The 11,659-nt window shown below is 39.8% G+C and overlaps 1 protein-coding gene across 1 annotated transcript; it reads left to right on the top strand.

Moving 5' to 3' along the window:
* Positions 1-1,774: 1,774 nt before the first annotated feature.
* Positions 1,775-3,172, top strand: LOC130028098 (tripartite motif-containing protein 75-like). Its single transcript, XM_056118826.1, has one exon. The coding sequence runs from the start codon at positions 1,775-1,777 to the stop codon at positions 3,170-3,172; it is 1,398 nt and encodes a 465-aa protein (XP_055974801.1).
* The last annotated feature ends 8,487 nt before the right edge of the window (positions 3,173-11,659 follow it).

Here is an 11,659-nt window from a genome sequence, read left to right as displayed (position 1 = left end):
CAAGTTTCCATTTAATTGGTTTTTTCCATGATCTGCACTGTGGAAAGAACACAGAAACACAATATATGGCTTTAAAGCACAAATTGCTGCACATTGGTTGGTTTGACTGTCCTATATTAGGCAACTAAAAAATTAATATTTTTGACTCATCTTCACACTTCAGATCATAAATAATTGTTACTGAGAATTTGAGCTCAAGTTAAGTCAGTAAATTTTAGGTCTGGCAACTAGCACTATTAAGGTTTTACCTATGTCTATCTTTATGCAAACAGGGTTAAGGAATTTCTACCTTGAATCTTGCCATGTTGGTGCTTGCCAAGGGGTCACCTTTATTCCACTGATGATGGCCTTAAAGAAGGTCTGGGGAGAAGTGCACAGAGCAGGAGACATAGGTAACAGGAGTAGGAAAGCAATGATTTAGTTACAAAGCAATACCACAGCTTTTGATCTTGGGTGGACTGGTTAAGGTTACAGAGTGAGGGATCCAACCATGCTTCTATGAATTTCTGCATGTGCATTTAGGTAAATAAATGGTGGATTCATCACAGAGATGAGGAAGCTAAGCATTTTTTTTGTTTTGGTTATTAAGCACTTAAGGTTGGCTGCCAATTAGAAGATAACCTTTATATCTGAGAGGAAAAACACTTCCAAAGGCCTCCAGGAAGCACTTCAGACTCAGAAGGAGAAACGTGTGGAGCCAGCTACACTTCTGTGGAGAGAGAGTGAAACTGATGCATGGACTGTGGTCTCAGTTTCTTCTCCAATAAATATGCAAATAAGAATATTGAGAAGATGAAGGGAGGATTCAATGGTGAAGACTAGATTTTTCATAGTAACACAATTTCAGAGTCTATCTGGTCCTATTTAGTCGCAAAATCACTGCTCCCAATGACTGTACTCATAACATCCTATTAGCTCCAGTTTGGTATCCTTCCTCTCCTCCCTCTAATCTTTGCCGGGTGCATCCCAAAGCTCCACCCACCTAACTCTATATAAATGGCCTGTCTGCAGAAGATATCCCAAAAAAGTATAGTCAGAAGGCTACAGATCTTTGCAGGAGATCCACTTCAAGACCATCGTCCCAAAGCTAAGCTGACCAGAGTCAACAGTCCTAGTAAGTAACAATCAATCTGGTGATTTGTGGCAGAGGTGGGGGATCCCAGAGCATAACACCCAGAATGATCTTAGTGCCTATGTTTTGTTTAAGAGCTGAGTTTATTTCCACCTCTAAATGCAACCCATTATCTTTAACTTAGAGCTGGTCTTTGATTTTGATTCCATTATTTTGGCTTGAGGATAGTTATTTGTTTATCCCCAGAGAATAAGTGACACAGGAGAAAACTTGTCCAGACCTAGAGGTCATAATGGCTAACTGCACTCAGGGTTGATGAGTTGATGTGGTTGCTGGTGGTTTGAGAGGGAGGAAAGGGCAATCAGTGGTTGTTTTGAATAGCAGGAAGCATGACCACTGGGAAGATGATACCTCTAATTATGTGCAGGGGCATATTATCATCCTCAGGGACACATTGTCATTCAGAGTCCTGACCGACTTCTGGTCAAGAGAGTGGCTGAATTTCATGTCTCTTCAAATCTCCAACCACCAGCAGTCGGCTCTTTCTGGTGAGTGGGATTAATTGGGCACCTACCTTGATCCCTGCGGTCAAAGTGGTCAGTGGTGTGGTAAGTCATCAGTGGCATCAAGACCAGAAGAACATGCAAGGAGCAACCACCTTCTGAGAAAGTCCACACTAGCCTGCCCTTCCTGCACCTGAGGATGGAGGTGTTGGCAGCCCTGGCAACGCTGCAGGCAGAGCTCACCTGTCCCATCTGCCTGGACTACCTCAAAGACCCAGTCACCATTGAATGTGGGCACAACTTCTGTGACTCCTGCATCCGGATGTCATGGGAGGATCTACAGGACACATTTCCTTGTCCCGTCTGCCACCACCCTTGCCCACAGAGGTGCTTTAGCGTCAACCCTCAGATGGGAATGCTGGTGGACATGGCCAAGCTATTCCACAGCTCTAGGAGAGAGATGAAGCCAGAAAAGAAGCGCAGGTATGAGGAGCTCAATGAAGGCCTGACTCTGTTCTGTGAGGATGACCAAGAACTGATATGTTCCCAGAACACACAACCCCCTGAACACCATGGCCACCACCTGAAGCTCATGGCAGAGGCTGCCGCTGATCACAGACACAGGCTCAATGGTCACACTGAACTCCTAAAGAAGCAGATGGAAGAGGTGAAGAACTTAATTGTCTCCCAAGACAGGAATCTCCTGCAGCTGAGAGAGGAGGTGAGAAAGCAGAGGAGTCAGTTAGCTTTGGAATTTGAGTTCCTGAATCGGCTGATAGCAAATGAGCAAGAAGCTGCACTCTCCAGGTGGGTTGAAAAAGAGAAGGACTTTGAAAGGAAACTAAGTACCAGTCTCACTGCAATCTCTGAGCATATTTCCGTCTTGAAAGGTCTACAGAAAGAGGTGGCAGAGAGGAGCATGATGTCTCCAGGGATGGTGTTGAAAGAGTTCAAGAGCATCACACCACGCCATAAGAATCTGGAGCCCCCGGTCCTACAGTCCCAGCACTTCAGCGACAAAGGCTTTCCCATTTCGCTATACTTAACACTGAAGAACATTATACAGAAATTCAGAGAAGAGGTGACTCTGGACCCCAAAACAGCACACCCCAGTCTGTGTGTGTCTGAAGATAGAAAGACTGTTAACTATGTGTGGAAAAGATCAAAAGATGATGGGGAAGTGAGAGATACTGACTATGCAGTGGTTCTGGGCTCTGAAGGATACAGTTCAGGCCGACATTACTGGGAGGTGCAGGTGGGTAACAAGACTGAGTGGGCCGTGGGGGTGTGCACAGACACCCCTTCCAGCAAGGAGCAGCCACCCCTTTTGGGTCAGAATAGTTCCTGGACAATCCAGTTACAGGATGGCAACTACTTGGCTGGAGGCTCTGTACCTGTCATTCTCTCTGTGAAGAACAAGCCCCAAAAGATTGGCATTTACCTGGACTATGAGTTGGGTGAGGTTTCCTTCTATGATGCTAGTGACAGGTCTCATATCTATTCTTTAACTGAGACATTTTCTGATGTACTAAAGCCTTATTTCTGGGTGGGTTGGGATTCTACTCCTCTTATACTGTGTGAAGTAGAGATTCTATAGAAGTAACTGTGCTTTAGTTTCATCCAATGATGCCTGATAGTAAGTAGAAGACTGCTCTACTCTCAAAGACTACATGTTTTCAGAAATACTACTTTGACTTTAAACACCTGAAGGGTTAATTTTTCCTTTCGCTTTTTATTTTATATTTTATCATCTTTTTTTTCAATATGGTTGCTGACATCTTGATACTTGAAAGGTATGGAGATAAACATGCTAACATATGACTGCAGCAAATACTGAAAACTGTGTGCAAGTTAGTGCCCCTGCCTTCTTTTGACTGGTCAAACTACCAAGGTTGGTAGTTTGGAAGATGTGATAGCTGATCTCTGGGAAATGTCATCATAACTGATGCACCATTTGTGTTTTGAGCATGATCAGGAGGAAATCTTACAAAGACCTTTGTGTGATTAGGGGGCCCTACCTTTGTACAGAGTTGGTCATTGTATGCTGTACCTTGTTTTAATGCCATCTTGGACGTACAGTGAACATATCACCCAGATTATGTTTCTTTGCCATTCTTTGTATATTTGATGTATAGTAATATATTTTTGTGTGATTCTCAACTGTATATGATCACCATCTGCCCTCACAAAAATGAGTGACTTTTAGAAAAATTTCTCACTAAATTGATATGTTTAGCTCTTCTTGATTATATTGGGCATGAAGCTGATCCTTTATAAAAACTTGCTCTGTGTTGGTGCACAAACTTCCCAATTTGTACATTGTCATTCTTTCTAATAAAGGTATATTTTCTGTTCAATTAGTACTGTGGTTTTTGGATGAGTTGAGAATAAACTTAAATTGTCACAGCTTTAATACTTCTATGTACATTCTACCTCCCAACTAAACCAGAAGTATGAGAGATCCTTTGAGATGGTATCAATATGATAACTCTTATCTTTCCCACATGAAACCCTTAAGATGGTTATGAGGCAAGGGAACGTGGTTCAGTGACAGAGCACTTGTACTGCAAGTGCGATGTCTTGCATTTCAACTACAACATCATAAGACTGGCTACTCAAGCACTGTAAAAGTGAACCCCTGTCACTCAGCTAAGTGTAGCCCCTGATCATTGCCACGGAGGCACTAACTGTAGAAGCAGACATGCAAGCACAAGACACCACAGAAATAAAGTAAAAACATTTGATTTCTTCCTAAGACTCACAATTATAACACTAGAGAGTGGACTCTTAGTACCTCAAATTTCCCTCAGAGGTTGCTTCTCTCCAAATTCAAATTGGCCCAGGTTAAACTTCCTACCTGACATGTTGATTTATCCATTGCCTCTGTATGTGCCAACAGCTGACTCCTGAGTTCTGCCTGAGGTGTAGTGTGCCCACCATCGGGCCTTGACCCCATGCTGTGCATTTACTGTCTTATCAACACGAACGTGTTCCCTTAGACTGAATTCAGAGACAAGTCTCTTCATAAAAACCTTCCTCTTTCTTGTGGAGTTCATGCCCAATTCAATCAGCTAATCAGTGGCTTAATAAATAGCAATACTCCTACATATAAATAAAGTCTTCTTCTTTCAGAGTCATCCCAAATATAGTAAAAATGAGGGCCAGGAGGAATATTCCATGGTAGAAAGTGTGCCACAAATTGTGGGCGTGCGTGGGCAGTTAGGGCAGAGAAGGGACCATGATGACAATGATACTTAGAAATGATCATTCTGGACTTGCATTGAGAGTGGAAAGGAGGCAAAGTGATTTACATCATAACCTTTCAGTAAAAGTATTGCAAACCACAGGGCCTAAAAGGAAAAGGAGAGAAAGAAAAGTGTCTGCCATGCAGGTAGACTGGAGGGAAGGAAACTGGGAACATTGGAGGCAGGAAATGTATATGGTGAAGTATGGGTGTTGGAACACTGTATGATTGAAACCCAACCATGAACAACTCTATAACTGTGTATATTGCAGAGATCCAATTAAAATAAATGACTATATAAATGAAAATTTTAAAAAAGTTTACCTTCTTTTGTAATTGAGTCAATTAGCATAAATGTTCAAGCATACTTGGAGAAAAGACCATGGAAACTTTTCCACAACTAGGAAACACATGTCAAAAGAATATCATTTCTCCAGTTAAGGTATAGACAGATCCATCAGAGGCCTAGAAATACAACACCTCACAACCCACTACCGCATAGTGGCCTAGTTCTGATTCCTCTGTACCATCTTATCCTCAAATGAATTAGACATTTTGTTCTTAAGTTTCCTTTCTTAAGTTTCCTTTCTTAACCGTGTTCAGACTTGTACTATTTTATCCTGCTCTGACATCACTTCAGCTAACACTGCTCAGGCTGATATGTTTATGGATAATTGTTTCTAGTCAGGTGGTAGCTGCAGAAAAACTAAAACAAAAAGAACAGCGAGATAATCAAGTATAAACAAAGAAAACTGATGTGTAGAGAGATTTCTGAGATATTCATTCATCATATGACCTATGGGCCTTATTATAAACAACTATTTTTACAGAATCTGATTCATATTCTTTCCTCTCCTTCCTTCCTTCCTTCCTTCCTTCCTTCCTTCCTTCCTTCCTTCCTTCCTCCCTCCTTCCCTCCCTCCCTCCCTCCCTCCCTCCCTCCCTCCCTTCCTTCCTTCCTTCCTTCCTTCCTTCCTTCCTTCCTTCCTTCCTTCCTTCCTTCCTTCCTTCCTTCTCTTCTCCCCTTCTTGAGTCGTGGGGTCGTTGTTGGGGTATTTGGTGACTAATCCCAGTTTTGCTCTAGGATGGCCCTTGTGGTCTCATGGGACCATGTAATGCTGAGGATTGAATCCAGGTATCCCACATACAAAACATACATTCATTCCTTTCTAACTCGTTATTTCTTGCCTCAGAACCATCTTAGCACATTAAGTCTAGATATTGAGAAATACATAACAATTACAAACTGTGGTACTTAAGTGTTAGTCTGCCTTCACAAAACATGACCAATAATCAGACCTAAACTGTAAATTTAAGTTATATAGAAAACATATTGTTGATAGTCTTCCTTATCATATACTAGATAATTCCAGTGTGATCTCTGATAGGAAGAAATGAACTGCTTTCATCCTTCATCTGGGTGTACTCAGAATTCTATTATCAATGTCAATATCAAAACATTAATTTTTCCTTTTTTTGGGGGGATCTACGCTACCCAGATTCCAAATTGAGGGAATAAGCTAAGCATCATGACCACTGAGACAGTCTTGGAATTACTGGATGCTGAAACCCAAACTGACTTCTAACTTTTGCCAAGTCTTATTAGAAACAGTTGTAATTGATTAGACCTTGGCATGGAAATACGGAATAGACAAACTTGGACATTCTGTTTAGTAAATAGCTCTCCTCTGCTTCTGAGAAGTATTCTAAAACTCTCAGCTTCTCAAGAGACCTGCTTCATCAGACACCTTCCTGTTTTGAAAGATACTTTTGATCCTGAAAGCCTTCAGTATGATCCCGTGAAGAGTGTATTTGATTTTTTTTTCTTTACTCCCAAAAAGCTGCTTATGGCATTCTTTCTTATAATTATCTGTAACAGTTATCGTGTTTGTGCAATAATTACTTATTGCGAAGGTGTAGGAATAAAATAATTTCTTTGCAAGATTTAAAAAATAAAACCCAAGACACAGAGAGAGAAAAGTGGAAAATCTGCCACACAGGTTTGGGGGAGGGGGTATACTGGGGTTCTTGGTGGTAGAAAATGTGCACTGGCGAAGGGATGGGTGTTTGATCATTGTATGACCAACCAAGACTTGAACTGAAAGGCTTTGTTACTGTTCTCACAGTGATTCAACAAATAAATTAAAAAAAATATAAAAAAGTTAAAAAATGAAAAAACCCAAGAAATAAATAATAAACCAGAAATAAACTACTAGTATTTTTGTTCAGCCTGGAGAGATAGTACAGCTAGTAGGGCGCGTTTGCCTTGCATGAGGCCAACCAGGTTGACTCGAGTTCAATTCCTCCGCCCCTCTTGGAGAGCCTGGCAAGCTACCAAGAGCATCTTGTCCGCATGGCAAAGCCTGGCAAGCTACCTGTGACATATTCAATATGCCAAACACAGTAACAAGTCACACAGTGTTACTGGGCTTGCTCGAGCAAATCGGTAAACAATGGGAGGACAGTGACAGTGATTTTTGTTCAAATATATTAAAAATTTTTATAGATTCTACACAAAATCTGATCTATATCTATATAGAATTTCTAACGCTACATATTGAAGGACCTCCTAATGCTAAAATCAATGGAAATATACATTTACTTAGGTGGTATTGAAAAAGAAATGTGTATATATTATATTTAAGTAAATATGCAAAGTGAAGAATACCGGACTCATTCAACTCATATTGCACAACCAAGCAAAACAATAAAATTTAAGCTTTTGTATTCATAACAATGGATTTTTGAGTAATCTAGGATCCACTTAATAATGGACTTATTAATAAAGAGTGAGATCTCTTAATCTAGTCATCTGGGCTATATAAGAACCCTTTCATTCTTTAGTGCTTCCAACTTCACAAGTGATTATTTTTTAAGTTATCTATTTTTCTATTTCAATTTATTCCATTCTATTTTTCTAAATGTTGAAACCATAACGGTAAAAGGTAAAGACCCTCCCGTTGATCATCGATTTGCTCAAGCGGGCCCAGTAACGTCTCCATTGAAGACTTTTGTTGTTACTGTGTTTGGCATATCGAATACGTCACGGGGAGCTTGCCATGCTGGCGAGATACTCTCGGTAGCTTGCCGGGCTCTCCGAGAGGGGTGGAGGAATCGAACTCGGGTCGACCATGTTGGCTGCGTGCAAGGCAAATGCCCTACCGCTGTGCTATCACTATAAATCCAAATAATGTTAACTGGAAAGTGGAACAAAGTATATAGGTAAATTAAAACTTTACTCCTTGTTCTGAGTGGAGTCATTCAACTACATAAAAAAAGTCTTTTAAACACATTATCTCTCTCTCTCTGGTCTCTGATCTGTCATTTTTCTGATATGGGAAATTGACATAAAGTCTTTCCATTATTTATTAGTATATTATTAGGGCTGGAGTGAGAGCACAGCGGTAGGGCGTTTTCCTTGCACACAGCCAATATGGCCGACCCGAGTTCGATTCCTCTGCCCCTCTCGGAGAGCCCGGCAAGCTACCGAGAGTATCTCGCCCACACGGCAAAGCCTGGCAAGCGCCCCATGATGTATTCAATATGATATGCCAAACACAGTAACAACAAGTCTCACGATGGAGATGTTACTGGGCCCGCTCGAGCAAATCGATGAACAACAAACAGGAGGATCATGATACCATGATGATGATGATATTATTAGCTCAGTATCTCACATCTAGTGTCCACATAGCATTATTATTATTATTATTGTATGATATGTATATACTGCTTCTTCATCCAGTCATTTGTCCTTGGACACCTGGGTGGTAACCAGATTTGGGCTATTGCTAACAGTGCTACAATGAATATAAGCACACAGATGTCTTTTCAGCCAAGACATGGAATTACATCAATAAGAACTCACACTCCTGCACATATATGCACCTAATGATGGCCCATCAAAATATTTTAAACAACTTCTGATAGAACTGAAGGAAGATCCTGACAACAGCACAATAGTAGTAGAATTAACACTCCTCTGTCTTTAGTGGATAGACCAAGAAGGCAAAAATATAATAAAATTAATTGGCTTTGAGAGAAGAAATGGAAGAGATGGGGCTAACAGACAAATATATATATGTATATATATATATATATATATATATATATATATATATGACCCATTATCCTTCCAAAGTTAAATACATGTTCTCAGGCCACACAAAAGAGGTGAGAGCATTTTCATTCTCATGTAAATTTTCATCTTTCAGGTCTATATGTCACTAATCACTTCCAGTATAGTTTCAGAAGGGAAAGAGCACAGTTCTATAACTTCACATGAATTTCAACAACCAGCGAGATAAATATTCAAGTACTTTTTTTTCAATTTTTATTAGTGAGACACCATGAGGTACGGTTGTAGGCTTACAAATTTTTGTGCTTGGGTTTCAATTATACAATGATCAAATACCCATCCCTCCACCAGTGCCCGTCAAGTACTGTTTTGATCCAGGTAAAACTTAGAACCATTTATGAGGAGGTTTATTGTTCAAAAGGTTTCCACCAGATGGTGCTAGACACTCTGAAGTGCATGCTTCTGGAGGATAGAACTTTGTGTTCTGAAAAAAAGAGAAGCCTTGTGTATGTATAGTAAATATGCATATGTATTATATATAAGTATATGTATACATGTATTATGTATGGTGTATATCAGAACTACTTTATTCCACTTATCTTTTTTTGGACACTTATTCATATACACAACAGAATATTATGCAGCCATAAGAAAAAGTGAAATCACAAGGCTTATTGGAGGCAATCACCCTAAGTGAAATAAGCCAGAAGGAAGACAATTGTCAGATGATCTCATTCACCTGCGCTACAGAAAGAAACAAATCAAGGGACTAGATCATATCAAATGGTAATACATCCTTGACATTGGACTATAGAACTGAAAAAACAAACAAAGTGGGGGATGAGTGAGTTGGTGAAAGGAATGAACACTTTGCTGGTGTTAAGATATGGTAACTGTGTATTAAAACAATATACTTAGTGTTATCAAAAGCATATAATCTAAACTACTATATATACATATATATATACATATATATATATATATTTTGGGGTCATACTCAGGGGTTATTCCTGGCTCTGTGCTAAGGAATCACTCCTGGTGGTGTTCAGAGGACCATATGTAATGCCTGAGATCGAATCCAGATCAGTATGCTTAGTATCCTACTACAGCGATACTGTACAATTGCTGCAGTTCCATTATAAAAAATTTTTATAAAGGAAATTTTATTCTCATTCTTGAATGGATGTACATCTACAGTGACACAGGATAAAACTGTATTGCCTTTTATGACTTTTCTCTGGAAGGTCAGGTTCTTGTTTGTATACTAGTTGTTTTAGTGATTTTATGTTATTATTATTATTATTATTATTGCTTTCTGGGTCACACCCGATGATGCACAGGGGTTACTCCTGGCTCACGCACTCAGGAATTACTCCTGGTGGTGCTCAGAGGAACATATGGGATGCTGGGAATCGAGCCCGGGTTGACCACATGCAAGGCAAATGCCCTACCCACTGTGCTATCACTTCAGTCCCTGTTTTAGTGATTTTAAAGACCAAGCTACTAGAATTAGTTTCTTGAATGGAGGAGTAAATGAATGAATTGACAAGGAAGTGATTGAATCCATTAAAAGATAGAAGTGCTAGAGAAAAAGCTCAACTGTCCAGGTGCATGCTTTGTAGATGGGAGGCCCAGCTTGAATGCGTGGTACTACATGGTTCGCTGGGCACCACTAGGAGAGACTTCCAAACGCCACTGCAGTTTGTCAAAAAAAGCAAACAAACAAACAACAAGCTCAAAACAGAAAAGCATCAGGCAGGTTTGAGCAGATGGCATCACATTTGGCGGCAACTGAAAAGATTAGTGTACGTGGGGTATGTATTTGAAATTACCAATATTAAACAATATATTAGAATTTTTTAGAAACTTCTTTTCCTCCTACTTCACCAAATACATTTTTTCACATTCTCTATACAAATTGGACTCTTCACCTGAAGTTTCCTGCTCTGTAGGAACTCCTATTCCCCATCCAGGCCCTCTAAACAGAGTTCCAGTGGGGCCTACCTGTTACATTTAAGGAGGCTATGTAAGGTTTACAGGTGACCCTGGAAGTTTAGGTTTGATGTGTCATGAGAGCATCAAGATGGTGACTGTGGTAGTGGAACAATGTGTGCACAAAACCGTATCCCGGATAAGTATTTACTGCCCTTTGGGTAAAAAAAATACATACATATTGCTAAAGCACACATACATATACACAAAATTAACATCAACATCTTATTTTCATTACATATTCTGTCAACAATCATATTGTCATGATATTTTTATTGCCCTAGATAATTCTGATCAGGAAACTTCTGTTTATTATTATCCTTGAAGCACTTCTTATTCTCAAAGTAGAGGCATATGGATAAGGAAACTCAGCTAGTCCTGTACGTGCCATGAAACAGAGATCTGTTTCATGACAATAGAAGTCATTACTCAATTTTCAGGTGTCACATCAGAATCAAAAAGACAAGATCTATATTAGAGAGTGGAGAATCACCCTGACCCAAAAAGCCTAACACATTGGGAAAAAGGTTTTCAAGTCATACTTAATTAGGGGTCTTTACTCGAAAGAATTCCCATCTGATACAGATACTTAATGATGTTGTGGCCAAAGAAAGACCACACAATGATGATGTCAATTTACCATGCCTTATAATCTAAATATGTAAGAGGTTCTTTAACTTTCTGGAGCTTTCTTTGTCTTGTTCACACAATAATTAATTGTCCACGGATGCATTTTTCAGAACATACCCTCACCACTAAGCCACATACAC

Source organism: Sorex fumeus, unplaced genomic scaffold (genome assembly GCF_029834395.1).
Source record: "Sorex fumeus unplaced genomic scaffold, SorFum_2.1 ptg000039l, whole genome shotgun sequence".
In the NCBI taxonomy this organism is placed as follows: domain Eukaryota; kingdom Metazoa; phylum Chordata; class Mammalia; order Eulipotyphla; family Soricidae; genus Sorex; species Sorex fumeus.
Note: the sequence above shows the minus strand (reverse complement) of the source record. Positions and strands in the feature narration are given on the sequence as shown.